The 25,920-nt window shown below is 37.9% G+C and overlaps 1 protein-coding gene across 11 annotated transcripts in view; it reads left to right on the top strand.

Annotated features, from left to right (window-relative positions):
• XRN1 (5'-3' exoribonuclease 1) overlaps nucleotides 1–25,920 on the top strand; it is a 135,671-nt gene that overhangs the window by 78,816 nt on the left and 30,935 nt on the right. For 9 of the 11 annotated variants that reach the window (XR_012430771.1, XM_005545990.4, XM_005545991.4 and 6 more), the window contains 4 exons: nucleotides 2,944–3,013; nucleotides 5,732–5,939; nucleotides 7,358–7,453; nucleotides 15,890–15,998. Coding sequence is in view for 8 of the 11 variants with exons in the window: in XM_005545990.4 (XP_005546047.2) it covers nucleotides 2,944–3,013; nucleotides 5,732–5,939; nucleotides 7,358–7,453; nucleotides 15,890–15,998 (483 nt within the window). In the remaining 3 variants the exon portion in view is untranslated. The remainder of the gene's footprint in view (nucleotides 1–2,943; nucleotides 3,014–5,731; nucleotides 5,940–7,357; nucleotides 7,454–15,889; nucleotides 15,999–25,920) is intronic. The other 2 variants (XR_012430769.1, XR_012430770.1) reach the window with 1 other exon arrangement.

Here is a 25,920-nt window from a genome sequence, read left to right as displayed (position 1 = left end):
CCCAGCTAATCAGGAGGCTGAGGTGGGAGAATCACTTGAGCCCAGGAGATCGGAGATGTAGTGAGCCCTGATTGCACCACTGCACTCCTGCCTGGATGACAGACCGAGACCCTGTCAAAAAAAGAAAGAGAGAGAAAAAGAAGAAAGGAAGGGAGGGAAGGAGGGGAAGAAGGGAAGAAATAAAGAAAAGAAGGGAGGGAGAGAAAAAGAAAAGAAAAGGGTGGAGCAGGAGGGAGGTAGGGAGGGAAAAAGAAAAGAAAAAGAAAAAGGCCAGGGGAGGGTCGGTGGGGGGAGGAGGGGAAAAGAAGAAGAAAAGGCCGGGCCCTCACGCCTGTAATCCCAGTACTTTGGGAGGCCAAGGCGGGTGGATCACTTGAAGTCAGGAGTTCGAGACCAGCCTGGCCAACATGATGAAACCCTGTCTCTACTAAAAATACAAAAATTAGGGCCGGGCGCGGTGGCTCAGCCTGTAATCCCAGCACTTTAGGAGGCCAAGGCAGGTGGCTCACAAGGTCAGGAGTTCGAGCCTGGCCAATATGGTGAAACCCCATCTCTACTAAAAATACAAAAATTAGCCAGGCATGGTGGTGCATGCCTGTAGTCCCAGGTACTTGGGAGGCTGAGGCAGAAGAATCACTTGAACCTGGGAGACAGAGGTTGCAGTGAGCCAAGATCATGCCACTACACTCTAGCCTGAGCGACAGAGCGAGACTCTGTCTCAAAAAAAAAAACAAAAACAAAAACAAAAATTAGCCAGGAATGGTGACAGGTGCCTGTAATCCCAGCTACTCGGGAGGCTGAGGCAGGAGAATCTCTTGAACACAGAGAGTAGAGGTTGCAGTGAGCTGAGATCACACCACTGCACTCTAGCCTGGGCAACAGAGCAAGACTCTGTCTCAAAAAAAAAAAAAAAAAAGACAAGACAGAAAAAGAAAATTGCTGCTTTAGACTTCATCAAAATTTAAAAAAAAAAAAAAAACTCTCACTCTTCAAAAGACCGTATTACAGAAATGAAAAGGCACATATTAGCAAAACATAAATCCAACAAATGCTTTTATTTAGACTATATAAAAGTTTTTTACAGTTTAATAAATCAAACAACCCAGTTTTTAAAATGATCAAAATAGCTGAACAGATACTTTACCACAGAAGATATATGGATAGCAAATAAGCATATGAAAAACTGCTCAACATCATTCGTTGTTAGGGAAATACAGATTAAAACCAAATAAGATATTACCATGTACAGACTAGAAAGACTGAAATTTAAGAGAGTGGTTATACCAAGTGTTGACAACGATATAGGGCAACTAGAACTCTCCTATATTGCCAGTTGTAATGTAAAAGATAAAACCACTTTGGAAAGTAGTTTAGTGGGTTCTTTTTTTTCTCCCCCCATTGGTGGGCTATCATGATGAAGGTAAGTCCTTAAAAAGTTAAACATACATCATAGCATAGGGCCCAGCCATCCCATTCATAGGTGGGTATTTACCCAAGAGAAATGGGCTTAAATCCACATTAAACCTTGTTCATGAATCTTCATAGCGGCCTTATATGTAATAACCAAAGCCTAGAAATAATCTAAATTCCCATTGATAGGTGAATGGTTAAACAAATTCTTGGATCCATATGCAGGGGAATACTTCTCAGCTATAAAAAAGAAACTACTGATACACACAACATAGGTGACTCTCAAAATAATTATGCTCAAAGAAGCCAGACGAATGAGGAATACACATTGTATTATTTCATTTACATAAAATTCTACAAATGTAAAGTAACCTATGGTGACAGCAGAGTTTTAGTTGTTGCCTGGTTTAGGAGGATTCAGATTACAAAAGGACATGGAAAGGTTTGGAAGTGATTATCCTGTTTGTCATGGCTTCATGGTTAATTATGTATGTTAAAACTCATTAACTTGTATATTTCAGATATGTGCAGTGTATCATATGTCAGTTATACCTCAGTAAAGCTGTGTTGTTGTTGTTTGTTTGTTTGTTTGTTTGAGATGGAGTCTCGCTCTGTCGCCCAGGCTGGAGTGCAGTGACGCAATCTTGGCTCACTGCAAGCTCCACCTCGCGAGTTCATGCCATTCTCCTGCCTCAGCCTCCCAAGTAGCTGGGACAACAGGTGCCCGCCACCACACCTGGCTAACTTTTTTTTTTGTATTTTTAGTAGAGACATGGTTTCACCGTGTTAGCCAGGATCTTCTTGATCTCCTGACCTCATGATCCACCCGCCTCAGCCTTCCAAAGTACTGGGATTACAGGCGTGAGCCACCGTGCCAGGCCCAGTAAGGCTGTTTTTTAAAAAAAAAAGTACATGCCTTAAGACCCAGCAGTTTTCACTTTTAACCTAGGGAACAATCACCTGCATAAAGGACACATTTGCATGTTCATTGTAGCATTGTTTATAATAGCAAAAGTTAGAAATCATCTAAATGTTTATCAGCAGGAGAATGAATAAATTATTTTTTACCCATAGATGGGATACTGTATATCCAGAAAACTGAATGCACACGTTTACCTGGGTGAATCTCACAAATATAAGGTTGAAAGAAATAAAAATAAGTTGCAAAATAATATATTCTCTATGATACCATGTATATGTTTCAAAACTTGCAAAACAATACTATATATTATTCACAGATATATATGTATGTAGTAGAAGTATAAAGAAACATAAGGAATCATAACTGCCAAATTGAAGATAATGGTTACCTAGTTGGGAATTGGGACAATATGATCCTCTAAGGCACTGGTATTCTGTTTCTTAGCTTATATAACATTCCTTCTATTAATATTATGCCATTCTTCATATCCTGAATATTTTATATCATATCCAGAATTTTTATAATAAATACTTCCAAACACTCCGAAAACTTATCTGTTGATTTTTCATCATATGATTTTTTATTGTCTCTTTCTCTCTGTGTTTTAACAGCTAATAGAGAAGCTGATGTACTGTTTGAAGTATTATTTGATGAAGAATTTCCTGGAGGGTTAACAATAAGGTTTGTATTTCCCAATGATAATTGCCCTTTGTGAATATGTTCATGTGGCCAGTGGCTTTATATTATTTTTTATTTGCTTACAATTTCAATGCATGGTATGTGTAAGACATACTTGCTACTAGAGATGTAACACTGAATAAGGCAGACATGCTTTCTACCCTCATAGAGCTTTCATTTTAGTGAGGGAGGTAATTAAGCAACTGATTACAATATTATTTAATTAAAACATGGCAAGCGCTAGGAAGAAGTGCAAGTTTTTATAAAGAGTGTGACCTGTCCTGCGAGTAACGGAAAGGCCTCCTTGAGGAAGTGGTATTTAAGATAGAACTTGAAGAATGAATAATAGCTACTGAGGGAAAAAAGGGGGGAATAATGACATGTGCACAGGAAGAGGGAATAGCATATATAAACAATGGTATTAGGGTTAAATAACTTGAGGAATAGAAATGTCCTTTGAAACTAGTGACATGTATGTCTTTGTCACCAATTTTAGTGGAGTTGTAGGTACTCACGACAGATTGGCATGATTTGAGAAGTGAATGGCAAGTGTAGTAATGGAGACAGGAAATGGAGGCAACACTTGGAAAGTTTGACTATAAAGGAAAGGAGAAAGTTAACTGGAGGTTAGGAGGTTTAAAGGAAGAGAGTTAAATTTAACACAGATAAGATGAGTATTTTGGGAGAAAGTGCCAATAGAAAGTTTAAAGTTATAGGAACAAGGATCATGATAAAATGAGAGGCACCGTGGTGTACTCTCACACTTAAACATGGTATTACCTTGGGTAGGTTAATTAAATGTCTGACCCTCAATTTCCTCATCTATAATGAAGATATATACATACTTCCCTAGGTTATTGTAAGAATAAAACGAAATCCTTTCCAGTTTTCTACTTTCTAAAAATCAGCTGGAAAGCAACTGAATTTATCTAGTTTCTTTTTCTCCTCTATTTTGATGAATGAGTAATTAAAATTAAAAATTACCCTTTTTTAACCTCCTTGCATGAAATCACAGTCTTCGGCCGTTATACCAAGTAGTTACCTTCAGGATGCTATTATTGTTGTTTTGCAATTTAAATATGCTTGTTACTCAAAGACTTCTCCTGTCTGCACTCTTCACATACAGTGGCAGAATCCGGATCTCCTGTCTGATTTTATTGTTCATGAAAATGTTTGATAACCAATGCCTTTGATTCACTAACTTTTCAAAATATATTTTAAGTATATTTTTGTGAGTTTTTTTTCCTCAGTGTCTTTTTTCCCCGTCTCCTAGTAAGGGACAGTGAATTTATTGACTGATAGAGAGCTGGGTAAAAGATTACCTGCTTGCAGTATATTCATTTATGTAATGCAGAATCTTTAGTAAGTTTAGTTCTCATGAAAATAGATACTTCCTAGCAACCTTGAACTTACAAAGGTTTCTCATAGAACTCTACTTTTGCACTTTCTTTCAATATAAGAAAATTATACTCTCAAAGAGAAAAAAGTAGGTCATAGAGTTGAAAACTTAAGAGAAGGTTTGTTTAATATCTAACACGTTTATCAAGGCCATGAAAGATGGAAATCACAAATACTTGTCTCTTAAGCCTTTCCAGATACAGGCCCAGAACTTTAAGATGGGAAAATGAGGATAAAAAGGGCCGGACTCCACATTTGACCAATAGACAAATGAAATCAAAGCTAACACTTACCCTGTTGCTTAGGAAGAGCCATACTGAGAATGGTTCCATGCTCCTGAGCTTTCATAACCTAGACTGCCCAAACCACAGTTTTCATTTTTTTGTTTTTGTTTGTTTTGTTTTGTTTTTTGAGACAGATTTTTGTTCTGTTGCCCAGTCTGGAGTACAGTGGCATGATCTTGACACACTGCAGCCTCCATCTCCCGGGTTCAAGCAATTCTGCCTCAGCCTTACGGGTAGCTGGGATTACAGGTGTGCACTACCATGCTTGGCTAATTTTTTTGTATTTTTAATAGAGACAGAGTTTCAACATGTTTGCCAGGCTGGTCTTGAACTTCTGACCTCAACTGATCCGCCCGCCTCGGCCTCCCAAGTGCTGTGCTGGGATTACAGGCGTGAACCACCATGCCCGGCTCCACAGTTTTTAAGAAGTTTGAGGCCAGGCGTGGTGGCTCACACCTGTAATCCCAACACTTTGGGAGGCCAGGGATGGAGGATCACTTGAGCCCAGGAGTTCAAAACCAGCCTGGGTGACATAGTGAGACCCTGGCTCTAAAAAAATACAAAAGCATGCCAGGCATGGTGCCTTGCACCTGTGGTCTCAGTTACTCAGGAGGCTGAGATAGGAAGACTGCTTGAGTCCAGGAGTTCGACACTGCAGTGAGCTAGGATGTAGCACCATTGCACTCTATCCTGAGTAACAGCGAGATCTCATCTCTCAACAACAACAAAATTCATAAATTTTCAGTTGTATTCAACAATTAAGATGCAAGCTTCTTAACAACAAATCGACACACACCCCTAAAACATAGTTGGGTTTTCTCTACTTAGTAAATACTAAATGTGCTCTTAGGAAACTTTGTAGAAATACATCATCTTATAAATTGAGCTATTTCTATGATTTGAGGTTCCTCTACTGAATTTAAAAAGAGATGTTTACTAATGCTGATGATGGATTGTCCACCAAAAATTATTTGACTTTTCTCCCTAACACATTTAGTATTGTTTTCCTTCTGACACTGATGTAACTTTTTACTTTTAGATGCTCGCCTGGTAGAGGTTATCGACTGCCAACAAGTGCCTTGGTGAACCTTTCTCATGGGAGTCGCTCTGAAACTGGAAATCAGAAGTTGACAGCTATTGTAAAACCACAACCAGCTGTGCATCACTATAGCTCAAATTCATCAGTTTCCTGTGGGCATTTGGGAGGCCTCAACCATTCCCCTCAATCACTTTTTGTTCCTACTCAAGTAAGACTCTCAGTCTTTAACTTCTTTTAACTTCTCCTCTACCCCTTTTACAAATCAGAAATCACGGCAGACTTTGTAAATGTAAACCTAATTTAACTTAGTTTCCCTTTTTTATTTAAAAAGTTTTGGTTCAGGTCAATTCCAAATTTAAGATACTAGGCTAGTAAAGAATGCTATTGCTAGCATTCTACCTCTGCTATAAAATAACAGTTGTATTAAAGGAAAAAAGTGTATTTAAATAAGGAACTTAAGAATGTCCATGTTTTCTCTTTATATGTTTACTTTTCAAGTTAACATTTAATTTTTTTCTTGTATAATCCAAATGTCCTGTGCTATCTGCTATAAATAACACATTTGAAAGATAAAGGGCAAAGATTATATCACATTTATCAAAAGCAATTTTCAAGTTTCTACCATACAATTTATGGGCAATTTCCTTTATTTCTTCTTTCTAGGGACAAAAATTGAGTTATCTTGTTTGAGACACTATTTAATTCCATGGCCCCAAATCTCATGCTTATTAAGTAAATTTTTTAACCCAAATAGTACCTGTTTATTATAAACCAATTGGAAAACACAGAAGTAGATGATAACAAAGGAAACACAAGCAAACGGCCTTTCAAATCTCATAGGTAACCACTGTCAAAATTTGGTGCCTATTTTTCCAGAGTTTAAATCTTAATTGTTGATTTTTAAATTTATTAGATTATTTTGTGTAAGGTGAAGATTTTTAAAATAAAATTTTTAGGTGTTAATTTGAGTGAGAGAATGTATTTTACATTAGAAGACAAAAAAAAAAAACCTATTGATGGGGATATTGATTCAGTATAATCTTTTATAGTGTTTGTTATGCTTTATTTTTCAACAAATAAAACCAAGACCAGTTGCATATAAAGAACACCAGTTTCACTCTCACAGAATACTTTTGTGATTACTATGCTGAGCTTTAGAAAAAAAAGGAACTAAGAGATTTCACATAATGAAAGTTAGTTTAGGGGTCGACATGGTAGCCCACATCTGTAACCCCAACACTCTGGGAGGCTAAAGCAGGAGGACTGCTTGAGGCAGGAGTTCAAGACCAGCCTGGGCAATACAGCAAAACATGGTAACCCATCCCTAGAAGAAAAAAAAAAAATTAGTTGGGCATGGTGGTAACATGCTTGTAGTCCTAGCTCCACAGGAGGCTGAGGATTGAGCCCAGGAATTCGAGGTTACAGTCATCTGTGACCCCACCACAGCTTCCCAGCCTAGGTGACATAAGCAAGACCCCACATGAGTAAGACCCCGAGTCAAAAAAAAAACAAGTTAGTTTAATATCCCATCTACCACTGAATAACATTAATAAATAAATTGTTTGATTTTTAATATGCATTTTTATTTCTTCCTATTTTCTTAAGAAATTGTTTGTACTTTGCTAGGTATCTACTAAAGATGATGATGAATTCTGCAACATTTGGCAGTCCTTACAGGGATCTGGAAAGATGCAACACTTTCAGCCAGCTGTACAAGAGAAGGTTAGTATTCCTTGTTTTGATGGACAACTAATTTAAAGAAAATTTTTTTTATATTTTTCTTTTAAGACTACAATGATTATTTTTCTGTGAAATCTCATAATTTTGATCATGAATGTTCTTTTTTTTTTTAAATAATTTCAACTTTATTATTTTAGGTTCAGGAGATACATGTACAGGTTTGTTACATGAATATGCTGTGTGACACTGAAGTTTAGGGTACAAATGATCCTGTCACCCAGGCAGTGAGCATAGTACCCAATAGGTGGTTTTTCCGCCCTTCCCTCCTCCTCCCTGTCTCCCCCATCTAGTAACCCCCAGTGTCTGTTATTCCCATCTTTATGACCATGTGTATCCAATGCTTAGCTCCCACTTATAAGTGAGAACCATATAGTATTTGGTTTTCTATTCCTGTGTTCATTCACTTAGCATAATGGCCTTCAGTTCCACCTATGTTGCTGCAAAGGACATTATTTCATTCTTTTTTATGACTGCATAGTATTCCATAGTGTATATTCCGTGGTGTATATATACCACATTTTAAAAAATCTGGCTGGGCACTGTGGCTCACGCCTGTAATCCCAGCACCTTGAGAGGCTGAGATGGGTGGATCACTGGAGGTCAGGAGTTTGAGACCAGCCTGGCCAATATGGTGAAACCCCATCTCTACTGAAAATACAAAAATTAGCCAGCTACTCGTGATGGTGAGGCAAAAGAGTTGCTTGAACTTGGGAGGCCAGAGGTTGCAGTGAGCCGAGATCACCCCATTTCACTCCAGCCTGAGCAACAGAGTAACTAACACTTAGTCTCTAAATCAATCAATCAATGAATCAATCTTATCCACCATTGATAAGCACTTAGGTTGATTCCATGTCTTTGCTATTGTGAATAGCAAATGCAATTAATATATGTGGGTATGTGTCTTTTTGGAAGAATGGTTTATTTTCCCTGGGGTATGTACCCAACAGTGTGATTACTGGGTCGAATGGTAGTTCTGTTTTAAGTTCTTTGAGAAATCTCCAAACTGCTTTTTACAGTGGCTGAACTAATTTACATTCCCACCAAGAGTTTATAAGCATTCCCTTTTTTCTACAACCTCACCAGCATCTGTTATTTTTTGACAGCCATTCTGACTGGTGTGAGATGGTATTATCTTGCAGTTTTGATTTGCATTTCTCTGATGATTAGTGATGTTGAACTTTTTTTTCATATTTTTCTTGGCCACTTATATGTCTTTTGCAAAGTGTCTATTCATGTCTTTTCCCCATTTTTAAAAAAAATAATTTTTTAATTAAAATATAAATTTTCTTAAGATTTTGCTAATCTTCTCTGTACCGTTCCAATTTTAGTATATGTGCTGCTGAAGCAAGCATCTTGTGCCCATTTTTAAATGGCATTATTTGTTTTTTGCTTGTTGAATTAAGTTCCTTATAGATTCTTGATATTAGACCTTTGTCAGATGCACAGTATGCGAATATTTTCTCCCATTCTGTAGTTGTGTGTTTACTCTGTTGATAGTTTTTTTTGTGAGCAGAAACTCTAGTTTAATTAGGTCCCATTGTAAATTTTTGTTTTTGTTGTGATTGCTTTTGAGGACTTAGTCATGCATTCTTTCTCAAGGCTTACACTCCAAGTGGTATTTCCTGGATTTTCTTCTAGGATTCTTACAGTTTGAGGTCTTATGTTGTAAGTCTTTAATCCATCTTGAGTTGATTTTTGTATATGCTTAAAGGTAAGGGTCCAGTTTCATTCTTCTGCATATGGCTAGCCAACTATCCCAGCATCATGTATAGGGAGTCCTCACCCCATTGCTTGTTTTCGTTGACTTTGTCAAAAATCAGGGGGTTGTAAGTGTGCCATTTTATTTCTGTGTTCTCTATTCTGTTCCATTGGTCTGTGTGTCTGTTTTTGTACCAGTACCATGCTACTTTTGTTACATGGCAGATACATGGTAATATAAACTGACAGTATAACATGAAGTCAGGTAATGTGATGTCTCCAACATTGTTCTTTTTGCTTAAGATTGCCTTGGCTATTGGGCTGTTTTCTGGTTCCATGTGATTATGAATTTTCATAATTATTTTCAGACCTGTAAAAGTTTCTGGACCAATGAGTCGAGAGTATAGATAATTTTTGTTTTAAATCAGCTTTAGTTTTTTTTAGTTATTTACAAAGTCATAGTAACTATATTTTAAATTTAACAAAGGCCCTTATCGCATTTAACAACTTATTTTTTTCCACTTGAACATGTCACTTTATGCTGGTAGTTGGTTATCTTAAATATGAATGAACAAATAAGCATTCCTTGGTGGAGATTAAGAAGAGGAAAAAAGTGCTGCTAAAAGAGTAGAGACTCAGACAAAGAAAGGAAGAGGAAAGGAATAAATTCCTACTACATGTTTTGCTAGTTACCTATCTTCTCAGCTTAGATCAAAAAGGAATGTTCGGTGAGGCGTGGTAGCTCACGCCTGTAATCCCAGCACTTTGGGAGGCCAAGGCTGGAGGATTACTTGAGGTCAGGAGTTCAAAACCAGCCTGACCAACATGGTGAAACCCCATCTCTACTAAAAATACAAAAAATCAGTCAGGTGTGGTGGCACACGTGTAGTCCCAGCTACTCAGAAGGCTGAGGCAAGAGAATCACTTGAACCCAGGAGGTGGAAGTTGCAGTGAGTCGAGATTGTGCCACTGCACTCCAGCCTGGATGACAGAACAAGACTCCATCTCAGAAAAAAAAAAAAAGGAATGTTGAAGTTTATAAACCAGTAGCCTGTACCTTCAGACCCTCATTTATTCTAGTATCCTGCAGTAATGGTGGCATTATCAGAGATAAAAGAGAAAATTACAAAGGAAATATAAACATAAATGGCAAAATAAATATAAATAGTAAAATAAACATAAAAAATTAGTGCATATGTCATAACTCAGTCTAAACAGTAAAGAAAAATATTAGGGTGACAAGATACATAGGTCTCCTCAGGCAATGTGCTATTATAAGCTTTCTTTAGGTTATCCATAAATTATTTTTTTTTAAACTATTTGAATCACAAAACCTAATTTCCTGATTCCGAGTCCGGTACTGTACTTACTGCACCACACTGCTTCAGGGTGTAAACTGGGTTCAAACCCAAGAGATATTTTGCCCAATTTTGCCTTGGGGTCAAAAAAGATGAAAGGGTCTTTAAGAAAGATTCATCAGTCAGCAGTATGTAAGAAGGACTATACGCGAAAAAGATAGGAAACGAGAATCGTAGTTAGAAAGTTAATTTAGGCCAAGAATGACAATCTAAAGTCCAGTTGCAGGAACTGAAAAGGAGTAGAATGATAGAATGATTTATAATATCATTGGAAAAATCATGTTAGAAAGCAAAAATTTTTGACTCTAAGCATTTTAGATTATATGCCTGAGGAATGGTGGTGTTAGAAATAAGGGTAAGAGAAGTGACTTTAGGTGAGGCCAAATCTGGGACTTTTCCTTTTTTTCTTTTTTTTACTTAAAAAAAAATTTTCTTCTTCTTTCATGCTGCCTTGTCTAAGATGGGACACCTTGAGGTTGAGGTGATGGTGGAGTATCCAGCTATAATATCTGTTCTAGAAAGTTGCAGATACTGGATTAAATCTTGACTGAGGTTCAAATCAGAGATATAGATTAGTAATACTTAGCAGAGAGGTAACAGTCAAAGTCATTAGTCAAGCAGTAAGGCAAAAAATGAAAAGAAAACTGTTGTTGAATTTGGAGGAACAGTCCTCAGTAAAAGATTGGAAGAGCAGGAGTTAATTAAAAAGTTGAACAAATAGATAAAGGCAAGAAGGTACTTAGAGTAGTGCTTCCTTTTAGAACAAAACTCCTTGAAAAAATTGTCTATACTGGTGCCTCTCTCTCCCTTTCCCTCTTAAACCCACTCTACTCAGTCTTTCATTCCCATCACTTTACTAAAACTGCCCTTTCAAGGTTCCCAAGGACCTTCGTGTACAAAACCATGTGATCAAGTCTGAGTTTCCATCTGAATTGAGCCATCAGCAGCATTGCATACAGTTGATCCCTGTGTTCTCCTTGTCATCCATTCTTCACTTGTCATTGGAATACCACCCTTCCCTGTTTTTCTTCCTGTCTCATTGGCTGTTGTTTCTCAGTCTTCTTTGTCAGTTTTACCTAATCTCTCGGGCTCTTTCAAGATGGAATCCTCTAGGGCTAAATTATTGGATTTTTTTCTCTATCTATACCCATTTCCTTAAATAGATAGATAGATGGATGGATGGATAGATAGATTGATAGATAGATTGATAGATAGATAGATTGATAGATAATTATAGAGAGATAGATGATAGAGAAAAAAATAGATTTAGATAAGATAGATATAGATACACACACAAACATATATACCTACAAAAACACATACATCGTGACTCCCAAACTTCTCTCTCCAGCTTGGAAGTCCTTTATGATCTTTAGACTCAATGTTCAACCCTTCATCACCACTCAAAAGTCCAACTCTGTGTCTCCACTTGGATACTTAATATACATCTCAAACCTACCATATCCAAAATTGAACTCTCGTTCTTCCCTCACAAACTTAGGTTACCTGATGTCATTCCCATCTCAGTTAATAGCCACTCCCTCCTTTCACTCAGACCTTGAGAGCCACATCCTTTACTCCTTTTTTTCTCTTTTACCCTCATATCCAATTCATTATCATCTGTAAATCTCTTCCAAATATGTCTAGAATTGGACCATTTCTCACAGGCTCCTACTACCCTACTCCAAATTCATACCAACTCTCACCTTGATGGTTGCAGTAGTCTAGTAATCTGTTTCCATCCTGGCTCCTCTACAGTCTGTTCTCAAGATAGCAGGCAGAGTGATGATATTAAAATATAAGTCAGAGATCATGTCCTTCTGCAGCTCAAAACCCTCCACTGATTCCCCATTTCAGTGAGTAAAAGCCATTGTTTTTATATAATGGCCTGGAATGTCCCATACAATATTGATGTGTCACCTCTCTAATCACATTTTCTATAACTCACCTTTTTTTTTTTTTTTTTTGAGACGGAGTCTCGCTCTGTCGCCCAGGCTGGGGTGCAGTGGCCGGATCTCAGCTCACTGCAAGCTCCGCCTCCCGGGTTTATGCCATTCTCCTGCCTCAGCCTCCCGAGTAGCTGGGACTACAGGTGCCCGCCACCTCGCCCGGCTAGTTTTTTTTTTTGTATTTTTTAGTAGAGATGGGGTTTCACCGTGTTAGCCAGGATGGTCTCGATCTCCTGACCTCGTGATCCACCTGTCTCGGCCTCCCAAAGTGCTGGGATTACAGGCTTGAGCCACCGCGCCTGGCCTAACTCACCTTTTTGCTACAGCCATAATGGTCTTCTTCCTCTTCCTTGAGTATGCCAGGGATGATTCCCACAACAGGGCCTTTGAATGTGTCTGGAATACTCTTATCTCCTCAGAGAGAGGCTTATTTCCCTAGGCTTCTGTGTCCTCATGTATACAATGAAGTTCACTTAGATGACCTCTAAGGTCTTTTCTAGCCACAAAATAGTATTGCTGTCGTACTCTAGAATATATACAGCTCCAGGGTTGGAATCCTGCCTCAACTCCTCAAACTAATGTCTAAGGCCTTCTATAATCTAACCCCACCTAATTATATGATGTATATCCAACCGTTTGGACATAATAGTCTGTTCTTGTCAGACTGGTCTCTTTACTTTCCCTTTCCCACAGATGATTCCCTTTTGGGGTTATGTGTTCTTTCTGTTCCTTCCACTTAGAATGCCCATTTTTTTCTCTCACTACAAATAACCCTCTAGGTCTCAGTCAAAATCTGCTATTTCCTTGAGAATCATTTGATGTTATATTTTTTCATTATCTCCTGCATGCAGCCTGTCTTACTGGGTGCTATTTCATTGTTTATTTCAGCTGAACACTCTCATGTTTTATCTCTTAAATGTCCTAAGAATTATGAGAGCCAAAATATAACACATATACATTAATAAGCAGCCTAACCTGATGAGCAAATTCAAGAGAACTCACTGTAATAAAAAATATTCAAGCTTTGATTGGCAAAACATGGCAATGTGTACAAATACCTTTATATAGATACCAAACAGAACACCCTAAAGAACTACACCCAAGTATTTGCTTTCTGATTAAACATATGGCTTACCTTTTCTCTGAAGTAGTACTGTGAACATGGATTTTGGAGTTAGACCTCAAATGTCAGCTCTCCCGTTACATAGATCTGTGATAAATTGCTTTATCAGTTTGAGCCTCATTTATACTTGTCTATAAAATAAAATCAAAATAATAACAGCATTATTATGACAGTAGCATTACTATAATGATATTAAAATAATGGGTACACAGTTCATTTACCATACCTGGCACATAATAGACACTCAGACAATACTTGTTCTATCCTAATGTTCTAATTCCTCTCCTTAGAGTCAAAATCACCTATAATGTACTGCTGTAGGCCAAAGTCCCACCAGCCATTGTGCCATGATGATAGAAATCTCATGCCATTTTCAGTCTTAATAACTGAAGAGCTGGCCAGTTGCAGTGGCTCACACCTGTAATCCCAGTACTTTGGAAGGCCAACGTGGGTGGGTCCGTGGAGCCCAGGAGATCGAGACCAACCTGGGCAACATGGCAAAATCCCATCTCTACAAAACAATACGAAAATTAGCCAGACATGGTGGCACATGCCCATAGCCCCAGCTACTCAGGAGACTGAGGCAGAAGGATTGCTTGAGCCCAGAAGTCGAAGGTTGCAGTGAGCCAAGACCATGCCACTGCACTGCAGCCTGAGTGACAGAGCAAATACCCTGTCTCAAAAACAAAAAACAAAACTGAAGAACCTTGGGCTGGGCACAGTGGTTCATGCGTGTAATCCCAGCACTTTGGGAGGCCAAGGCAGCAGGAACACTTAAGCCCAGGAGTTTGACACCAGCCTGGGCAACATAATAAGATCCCTGTCTCTACAATAAAATAAAAAATAGATTTTTTAAAAACTGAAGAGCCTTGAGTGTTTCTATCCATGTGACCTCATTAGATCTTCCTTGGTACTCCCATGCATATCACAACTATTTTGGAGCTTGCCCACTACCAGCGAGGACATGTTGTGTCTCCGTACCCAGTGTCCATTTGTCTGTGCTGAGAAGAAAGTAAATAGGGCCTACCAAAAGCAAAACTGTGAAATAATTCATTTGTATTGACCTTCTCTAGCCTCCACTTTTGCTGCTTCTTGCTGCTTCAACTGTGGGAAATTGTCTGTCTCTTTTTGCATTCAGGCCTATGCAAAAATGAAAGGATCTGATAGAATCTTCATATGAAACTTATGCCATTTTGCTAATTCTGTCTATTTATGAACTGTCTCAATTACTGTAACTTTATAATCAGTCTGGCTATCTAGTAGTGAAGTCTTCCATCATTTAAAAACCTCGACAATATAAATATTAATAAAAATCAGGTATTGGGATTGTTATTAATCCCAATAAAACATGGGATTAATAAAATTAACATGGAAGGGAATGTAAGTGGGCTGACATCCTCAATTTTCATAATATAGAGCCAGAAATGATAACCTTTTTAAAATTTTTGATGGAAAAGTTTAACCATAATGATATCAAGTAAATAGAATGAATGAACCCACCAGTACTCATTCCCTACCTTGCTCTAGTCCAGTACTATTTCTTCTATAACCCTTGCTCATTTCCCACCTCCACCTACCCATTGGATGGGATTATTTTGAAGCAAATCTAGGGGGATCTTTAGAGACTGATATTTCTGTTGTGAAGAAACATTTACCTAAAGTTTAGTATTTTGTTTGGTTTCTGCATTTGTTAACATCAAGCAAAATTAGATTTAATTATTTTATTGAAAGGAGCATTTTTGTCTGGGTGCGGTGGCTCATGCCAGTAATCCCAGCACTTTGGGAGGCCAAGTTGGGAGAATTGCTTAAGGCCAGGAGTTTGAGACCACCCTGACCAACATGGTGAAACCCCGTCTCTACTAAAACTACAAAAACTAGCCAGGCATGATTGTACTCACCTGTAGTCCCAGGTACTCAGAAGGCTGAGCCATGAGAATCACATGAACCTGGGAGGCAGAGGTTGCAGTGAGCCGAGATTGCGCCACTGCACTCCAGCCTTGGTAACAGAGCAAGAATCTGTCTCAAATTTTAAAAGTAGCATCTTTATAAAATGATTGTTTTCTTTATATCTTGCAAACGAATGCATAGAAAAAATAGAATGATGATCGTTATGTTAATGAGTCTGGTGGTAGAGTTCAAGTGGCTTTCGAAGTCTGTATACTTTTCTATATTAAGTTTTTTTCTAAGGAACTATATAATTTATAAAAATAATGTAATTATTAAAAGTTGAAGATAATAAGTAGTTATAATATTAATATTTTGTTTAATTTATAAGAATTTTAATTTTCAGGGTGCAGTGCTACCTCAAGAAATAAGCCAAGTAAACCAACATCATAAATCTGGCTTTAATGACAACAGTGTTAAATATCAGCAAAGAAAACATGACCCTCACAGAAAATGTAAGTTTTAAATTAGAAAGGTGTACTTGTGTGTGCTATCTGCTTCTTTTTTAAAAAAATAAACAATTTTATTGAGATATAATTCACATACCATAAAGTAAATTCATTCTTTTAAAGTATTCAGTAAGTGGTTTTTTGTATTTTCACAAAACTTTATAACCAACACCACCATCTAAATTTAGAAAATTTTTGTCACCTGAAAAAGAAGCACCATACCTATTAGCAGTCACTCCTCCAGGCCCTGGCAACCCATAGTTTACTTTCTGCCTCTATTGATTTGCCTGTTCTAGACACTTTATATAAATGGAATCAGAAAATATATGAACTTTTATGACTGACTTCTTTCACTTGTGTATTTTCAAGATTTATCTATGTTGTAGCATGTACAGTTGGCCCTCCATACCTGTGGGTTCCACATCCATGGATTCAACCAACTGAGGATCAAAAACATTCAGAAAAGACAGAGTGCGGTGGCTCATGCTTCTAATCCCAGCACTTTGGGAGGCCAAGGCAGGCAGATCACTTGAGCCCAGAAGTTCAAGACCAGCCTGGAAAACATGACAAAACCCTATCTCTACCAGAAATATAAAAATTAGCCAGGTGTGGTGGCATGCACCTGTAGTCCCTGCTATTCAGGAGGCTGAGGTGGAAGGACTGCTTGAGCCTGGGTGGGGGGCAGAGGTTGCAGTGAGCTAAGATCGGCCACTACACTCCAGCCTGGGTGACAGAGTGAGACCCCTTCTCAAAAAAAAAAAAAAAAGAGGATGATTGTGTCTGCTCTGAACATGTGCACACTTTTTAATCTTATTCCCCTAAACAACACAGTATGACAACTATTTACACAGCATTTACCTTGTATCAAGCATTGTAAGTAATCTAGAGATTATTTAATATATAAGGAGTATGTGTGTAGATTGTATGCAAATACTACACTGTTTTCTCTAAGGGACTTGAGTGTATGTGGATTTTGATAGCCACAGGAGGTCCTGGAAGCAATCTTCCACAGATACGGAGGGACAACTGTATCAGTACTTCATCCTTTCTTATGGCTGAGTAATATTCCATTGTATGAATGCTACGTTTTGTCTATCTGTTCATCCATTTGTAGACATGGAGGTTGTTTCCACATTGGGGCTATAGTGAATAATGCTGCTATGAATATCTGTGGAAAAGTTTTTGTGTGAACATATGTTTTCAGTTCTCTTGGGTGTATGCATATGAGTGAAATTACTGAGTTGTATGGTGGTAACTCTTAAGTTCAGCTTTTTGTAGAACTACCAAATTGGATATTACCATTTAACCTTTGTACCAGCGATGTGTGAAGGTCCAATTTCTCCACATCCTTCACAACAGTTGTTATTGTCCCTCTCTTTGACGATAGTCATCCTAGTAGGTGTGAGGTGGAATGTCCTTGTGATTTTCATTTGTAATTTATTAATAACTAATAATGTTGATTATCTTTCATGTGCTCAACATGCTCACTTACTAACTGTATATCATCTTTGGAGAAATGTCAATTCAAATCCTTGGTTCATTTTTGAATTGGATTTTTTATCTTTTTTCTTGATTTGTAAGAGTTCTTTATATATGCTAGATATTACATGCTTCTTGGATATGTGATTTGCAAATTTCTCCCATTCTGTGGGTTTTCTATTAACTTTCTTTATACTCTCCTGAAACACAAAAATTTTAAATTTTTACGAAGTCCAATTTATGTGTTTTTTTCTGCTTTGTCTTTGGTTGCTTGTACCTTAGGTGTCACATCTGAGAAACCATTCCCTAATCCAAAGTCACAAAGAGTTACAGTGTGTTTTCTAGTAAGAATTTTACTGTTTTAGCTCTTAGATTTGGGTCTCTTTCCATTTTAAGTAAAAGTTTATACATGATATGATATACAAGTTCATATTCATTCTCCTACGTACGGATATCCATTTATCCAAACATTGTTTGTTAAAAAGACTACTCTTTCCCCATTGAATTTTCTTGACACCCCATTGAGTAGTCTTGGCACCCTTGTCAGAAATTATTTGATTATAGAGCCAGGCATGCATCTGTAGTACCAGCTGCCCAGGAGTCTGAGGCAGGAGGATTGCTTGAACCGAGGAATTTGAGTCCAGCCTGGGAAACAGTAAGACACCATCTCATTTTTAAGAAGTAGTTGACTTTAGATGTATGGGTTCATTTCTGGACTCTCAATTCCATTCCACTAATGTATATGCCTGTCCTTATGTGAAATACACAGTCTTGATTACTGTAGCTTTGTTGTAAGTTTTGAAATCAGGAAGTTTGAGCCCTCTTTGTTCTTCTTTTTCAGGATCGTTTTCTCTATTCTGGGTCTCTTGCATTTCCGTACGAATTTATATCATCTTGCTTATTTCTGCAAAAATGGTAGATGGAATTTTCATAGGGATTGTATTAAATCTGTAGGTTACTTTGGGTAGTATTGTCATCTTAACAGTATTAAGTCTTCCTGTCCATGATCCATGAACACAAGATGTCTTTCCATTTATTTAGGTCTTTAATTTCTTTCCATGATGTCTTGTAGTTTTCAGTTATACAAGTCTTACACTTTTTTGTTATGTTTATTTCCAAATATTTTACTCTTTTTCATGCTTTTTTCAATGGAACTGGGTTGTTAATTTTATTTTTTGATTGTTCATTGCTGTTATAGACATAAAACTGATTTTTGTATATTGATCTGGACACTTTCCTGAACTGTTCATTAACCCTAATTTTTTGTGGCTTCTGCAAATAGAGATAGTTTTACTTTTTCCTATATAATCTCAATGCCTTTTATTTCTTTTCTTGCCTAATTGCTGTGTTTACAACAACTAGTGCAGTGCTGAATAGAAGTGGTGAGGACATACATCCTTGCCTTTTATTTGTTTTTTATCTTTTATTTTTAATTTTTGTGGATATATGGTAGGTGTATATATTTATGGGTTACATGAGATATTTTGATACAGGCATGCAATGCATAATGATCACATCAGGGTAAATAGGGTATTCATCACCTCAAGCATTTATCTTTTATGTTAGAAACAATATAATTATGTTCTCTTATTTATTTAAAAAGATATAATTATTTTGATTATAGTCACCCCATTATGCTAGCAAATACTAGGTCTAATTCATCTATTTTTTGTACCTGCTAACTATCCCCATTCTCCCCGCCCCACTGCTCTTCCCAGCCTCTAGTAACCATCCTTCTACTCTCTATCTTCATGAGTTCAATCGTTTTTAATTTTTAGCTCCCACAAATAAATGAGAGCATGTGAAATTTGTCTTTCTGTGCCTGGCTTATTTCACCTAACATATGATCTCCAGTTTGATCCATGTTGTTGCAAATGACAGGATCTCATTCTTTTTTATGGTCAAATAGTACTCCATTATGTATATGTACCACATGTTCTTTCTTCACCTGTTGATGGACACTTAAGTTGTTTCCAAATCTTGGCTATTGTGAACAGTGCTGCAACAAACATGAAAGTGGAGATAATCTCTGCAGTATACTGATTTCCTTTCTTTGGGGTATATACCCAGCAGTGAGATTGCTGAATTATTTGGTAACTCTATTTTTAGTTTTTTACAAAACCTCCAAATTGTTCGCCAGTGTTTGTACTAATTTACCTCCCCACCAACAGTATACAGCGGTACCTTTTTCTCCACATCGTCGCCAGCATTTGTTACTTCCTGTTTTTGGATAAAAGCCATTTTATCTGGCGTGACATGATATCTCATTATAGTTTTGATTTGCATTTCTTTGATGATCAATGATGTTGAAAACCTTTTCTTTTTTTCTTTTCTTTTTTTTTTTTTTTTTAAGACAGAGTTTCGCTCTCGTTGCCCAGGCTGGAGTGCAGTGGTGCGATCTCAGCTCACTGCAACCTTCGCCTCACTGTTTCAAGCAATTCTCCTGCCTCAGCCTCCCGAGTAGCTGGGATTACAGGCGTGTGCCACCACCCTTGGCTAATTTTTGTATTTTTAGTAGAGACAGGGTTTCACCATCTTGGCCAGCTGGTCTCAAACTCTTGACCTCGTGATCCATGTGCCTCGGCCTCCCAAAGTGCTGGGATTACAGGCGTGAGCCACCGCATCCAGCTGAGCACCTTTTCATATACCTGTTTGCCATTTATGCCTCTTGTTTTGAGAAAAGTCTGTTTGAAGCTTTTGCTTATTTTTTAATGAGATTATTAGATTTTTTTCCTAGAGAGTTGTCTGATCTCCTTATATATTCTGGTTATTATCCATCTTATCAGATAGATAGTTTGCAGATATTTTTTCCCATTCTGTGTATTGTCTCTTCATGTTGTTGATTGTTTCCTTTGCTGTGTAGAAGTTTTTTAACTTGATGTGATCCTATTTGTTTATTTTTGCTTTGGTTGTCTGTGCTTGTGGGGGACTAGTACTCAAGAAATCTTTGCCCAGTCCAGTGTCGGAGCTTCCCCAATGTTTTCTGTTAGTAGTGTCATACTTTAGGCTTAGACTTAAGTCTTTAATCCAGTTTGATTTTTGTATATAGCAAGAGATGGAGGTCTAGTTTCATTTTTCTGCACATGGATATCCAGTTTTCCCAGCACCATTTATTGAGGAGGCTATTCTTTCCCCAATGTATGTTCTTGGTGCGTTTGTCAAAAATGAGATGTGTGGATTTATTTCTGGGTTCACTGTTCTGTTCCACTGGTCTGTGTGTTTGTTTTTATGTCAGTGCCATGCCGTTTTCATTACCATAGTTCTGTAGTATGATTTGAAGTCAGGTAATGTGATTCTTCCAGTTTTGTTCTTTTTGCTCAGAATACCTTTGGCTATTCTGGGGTTTTTGTGGTTCCATGTAAATTTTAGGATTGTTTTTTCTATTTATGTAAAGAATGTCATTGGTATTTTGACCGGGATTGCATTGAATCTATAGATCCCTTTGAGTAATAGGACATTTTAACAATATTGATTCTTCCAGTCTGTGAACCTTGGAATGTCTTTCTCTTCTTTTGTGTCGTCTTCAATTTCTTGCATCAATGTTTTATAGTTTTCATTGTAGAGAACTTGTACTTCTTTGGTTAATTCCTACATAATTAGTTTTATCTGTAGCTATTGTAAATGGAATTACTTTCTTGATATCGTTTTCAGATTGTTTGCCGTTGACATATAAAAATGCTACTGATTTTTGTATGTTGATTTTGCATCCTGAAACTTTACTGAATTTATCAGTTCTGATAGTTTTTTGGTGGAGTCTTCAGGTTTTTCCAAATATTGTTTATTTCCCATCTGGAAGGTCTGTACAATGCTGAAAATGGAATGTTGATGTCTCCAGCTATTACTATATTTGGATTTATCTCTTTAGTGCCAATAATATTTGCTCCATATACCTGGGTGCTCCAGTGTTGGATATATATTTTTTTACAATTGTTTTTATACAGATGTTGTATCCTCTTGCTGAATTGACCACTTTATCATTATATAATGATCTTCCTTGTGTCTTACTGTTTTTGTCTTGAAATGCATTTTGTCTAATATATAAGTATAGCTAACCCCTGCTCCATTTTGGTTTCCATTGACATTGGATAACTTTTTCTATCCCTTTATTTGTCTGCATGTGTCTTTATAGGTCACGTGTGTTTCTGTTAGGCAACAGATCATTGGGTCTTCTTTTTTTTTTTAATCCATTCAGCCACTGTGTGTCTTTTCTTTTTTTTTTTTTTAAGTTGACAGCAGGACTTTATTATGGTATTTATCAGCATATATATAAAGCACACTTTTCAGTTCCTTTTTATTTTTATTTTTATTTATTTATTTTTTTTTTTGAAAAGAGAGAGAAAAGGATTTATTGTCTACAAACATAATTACAATAAGCTCAATTCAAAATGGTGATTAAATTTTAATAAAGCCCATGGAGGGTGGTCTTCTTGCTGAGAAGGGGAGTGAGATGTATTTATAGAAGAAAGGGCTATTTCCCTCTACATCCTGACCCTGACGTGTCAAGGGTTAGTGTTGCACGAGTAGTTTTCATGCCTCAATTTTTATTCCAGACAATTCTTTTCATTAGAGAGTTTAGTTCATTGACATTCAGTGTTATTATTGACAAGTGAGGACTTCCTCCTGCCATTTTGTTATTTGTTTTCTGGTTGTTTTTTGGTCTTCTCTTCGTCCTTTCCTGACTTCGTTTTAGTGAAGGTGATTTTTGCTGGTGGTGTGATATAATTTCTTGCTTTTTATTTTTTGTGTATCTGTTTATGTTTTTGATTTGAAGTTATGAGTCTTGCAAATACTCTTATAACCCATTATTTTTAACAACTTAACACTTAACACTGCTTGCATAAACAAAAAGAAAACTAATAAAAAATCTGTAATTTAACTTCATCCTGCCGCTTAATATTTTGCTGTTTCTATTTATATCTTACTATATTGTCTATGCCTTGAAAAGTTGTCAGTTATTATTTTTCATTGGTTCATCAGTTATAATAATATAACACACCATACAGTGTTGTATTATATGTTTTTCTGTGTACTTACTGTTACCAGTGAGTTTTGTGCCTTCAAATAATGTCTTATTGCTCGTTAACATTTTTTGCTTTCTGATTAAAGTACTCCCTTTAGCATTTCTTGTAGGGCAGATGTGATGTTGATGAAATTCCTCAGCTTTTGTTTGAGAAAGTCTTTATTCTTCCTTCATGTTTGAAGGATTTTTTTTTTTTTTTTTTGGTCAGGTATACTATTATAGGATAAAAATTTTTTTCTTTCAGCTCTTTAAATACGTCATGCCACTGTCTTCTCACCTGTAAGATTTGCACTGAAAAGTCTGCTGCCAGATGTATTGTAGTTCCATTGTATGTTATTTGTTTCTTTTCTCTTGCTGCTTTATGATCTTTTCTTTATCTTTGACCTTTAGGAGTTTGGTTATTAAATGCCTTGAGGTAGTCTTCTATGGGTTAAATCTGCTTAGGATTCTATAACCTTCTTGTCCTTGGATTTTGATACCTTTCTCTAGGTTTGAGAAGTTGTGTGAAATTATCTCTTTGAATAAACTTTCTACCCCTCTTTCTCTACCTTCTTTAAGGCTTAATAACTCTTAGATTTTCCCTTTTGAGGCTGTTTTCTAGATCTTGTAGACGTGTTTCATTCTTTCTTATTCTGTTTTCTTTTGTCTTCTGTGTGTGTGTGGTTGGTTGGTTGGTTGGTTGTTTTTGAGATGGAGTTTCGCTTTTGTTGCCCAGGCTGGAGTGCAATGGTGCAATCTCAGCTCACCGCTTCCTCTGCCTCCCGGGTTCAAGCAGTTATCTTGCCTCAGCCTCCTGAGTAGCTGGGGTTACAGACATACGCCACCACGTCTGACTAATTTTGTATTTTTAGTAGAGACGGGGTTTCTCCATGTTGGTCAGTCTGGTCTCGAACTCCCAATGTCAGGTGATCCACCTACCTCAGCCTCCTAAAGTGCTGGGATTACAGGCATGAGCCACCGTGCCTGGCCTATGTATTTTCAAATAACCCGTTCAAGCTCACTAATTCTTCTGCTTAATCAGTTCTGCTATTATGAGACTCTGATACATTCTTCAGTATATCAGTTGCTTTTTTCAACTCCAGAATTTCTGCTTGATTCTTTTTAATTATTTCAATATCTTTGTGAAATTTATCTGATAGAATTCTGATTCTTTCTCTATGTTATCTAGAATTTCTCTGAGTTTCCTCAGAACAGCTATTTGGGGATTTTGTTTGTTTGTTTTTATTTTTTGTTTTTGTTTTTGAGGCAGGGTCTTGCCCTGTTGCTGGAGTGCAGTGGTACTATTACGTCGCACTGCAGGCTCAACCTCTTGGGCTCAATCAGTCCTCCCACCTCAGCTTCCCAAAGTGCTGGGATTACAGGCATGAGCCAACGCACGTGACCAAAACAGTTATTTTGAATTCTCTGTCTGAAAGGTCACATATCTGTGTTTCTCCAGGATTGGTCCCTGTTGCCTTACTTAATTTGTTGAAGTTATGTTTTTTGCTGGATGGTCTTGATGCTTGTTGACATTCATTGGTGTCTGGGGATTAAAGAGTTAGATACTTCTCATAGTCTTCAAAGTCTAGGCTTGTTTGTAGCAGTCCTTCTTGGGAACACTTTCTAAGTATTTGAAATGACTTGGATTTTGTGATCTAAGCCGTATCTACATTAAGGAGCACCTCTAGCCCAATAATTCTGTGGTTCTTAGAAAATCAGAGGTACCGTCTTGGTGGTCCTGGAGAAGATTCAAAAGAATTCTCCAGATTCCCAGGCAGACTCTTGTTCTCTTCCTTTACTTTCTCCCAAACAAGTGGGGTCTCTCTCTCTCTTTCTGAGCCACCTGGGCTTGGGGATGGGGTGACACAGGTACCCCTGTGGCCACCACCACTGGGACTCCACTAGGTCAGACCTGAAGCCACCACAGTACTGGATCTCGCCCGCAGCCCACCATACCCGGCTGTCACCTGTGTTTACTCAAGATCCTAGTGCTCTATAATCAGTAGATGGTGAAACCAGCCAGGCTTGTGTCCTTCCCTTTAGGGAAATGTGTTCCCTTAGGTCCCAGGTAGATCCTGAGGTGCCATCCAGGAGATAGGGACTGGATTTAAAAACCTTAGAAATCTACCTTGTGTTGTACTGCAGCTAAGCTGGCCCTGAAACCTTGAGACATTACCCTTCCCACTCTTCCCTTCACTTTCTGCAGGCAGAGGAGTATTTCCCTGTGGCCATCACCAACCACACACCCATGGGGAGTACTGCTAGGCTGTTGCTAATGTTCTCTTAAGGCCCACTGGCTCTTCAGTCAGCTTGTGATAAATGCTGCCTGGCCTGGGACTTACCCTTCAGGGCAGTGGAGTTCCCTCTGGCCCAAGGCAGGTCTAGAAATGCCATCTAAACCACACCCTGGAATTGGGGACCCTGAGAGCCCACTTAGTGCTCTGTCCCACTTGGCAGAGCTGGTACCTAAGATGCAAGACAAAATCTCCTCTACTTTTCCCTCTGTTTTTCTCAAGTAAGACTCTCTCAGCATAGCCACCACAGCTGGGCATGTGCTAGGTCTCTTACGAAGCCAGCATGTCTCAGAGTCTCATCCAAGGCATATGGGTACTACCTGGTATCGCTGCTGGTTGTTTCGGTCCCAAGGGTTCTTTAGTTAACAGGTGGCAAATCCTGCTAAGACTGGGTTCTTCCCTTGAGGACTGTAGGTTCCCTTCTAGCCCAGGGCATGTCTAGAGATGTCATCCAGGAGTGCTACGGCCTGGAATGGGATCTCATGACTCTGACACAAGCCTTACTGAGTTGGTATCCAAGATACAAAAGTCCTCTTTACTCTTCCGTTTTCTTTCCTCAGAGAGGGATGTCTTTTGGAGCCTCAAGCTGTTTTGCCTGGGGTTGGGGGAGTTGGGGGAGTGGTGGCAAAAGCACTCCCTTAGCTGCCCCAGCAAGAGTCTCAGTAAGTCACATGCCTAGCAAATCCAAGGCTGCAAGCCCAACTCAGCACTAGGATGTATAGTCCTTGTGGCCTTGACAGCCTTTCAGGTTTATTTAGAGCTCCAAAGCACTTCAGTCTATGGGGGCAAGGCTTGCAGGTACTCAAGTTCCCACTGCCTTTTTTCTTGAATAAACACTCCCTAGATTGCTGCAAGCCTTTGGTTAACTTCTGTGGTTCTGAAAATATGAATTCTGCTAATTTATGCCCATTCTCTTGTTGCTTTTATGGAGGAGAGTATTTCTGGAGGTCCTTACTCTGACATTTTTGCTGATGTCCCTTCCCTAACTACTTGAGATAAATCTTAGAGTGATCCAGTTACTTTTTTGCTTATAAACACTTACCTATTATATACTCCAAATTATATTACAGGCTTTTCTTTAAAATAGGTGCAAATATTTTGTTAATATTCTCTCTTACATAATTTATATATTTATACTCTTTAAATTTATTCAGTA

Source organism: Macaca fascicularis, chromosome 2, assembly GCF_037993035.2.
Source record: "Macaca fascicularis isolate 582-1 chromosome 2, T2T-MFA8v1.1".
Classification (NCBI taxonomy): domain Eukaryota; kingdom Metazoa; phylum Chordata; class Mammalia; order Primates; family Cercopithecidae; genus Macaca; species Macaca fascicularis.
This window is presented reverse-complemented; position numbering and strand designations above follow the sequence as displayed.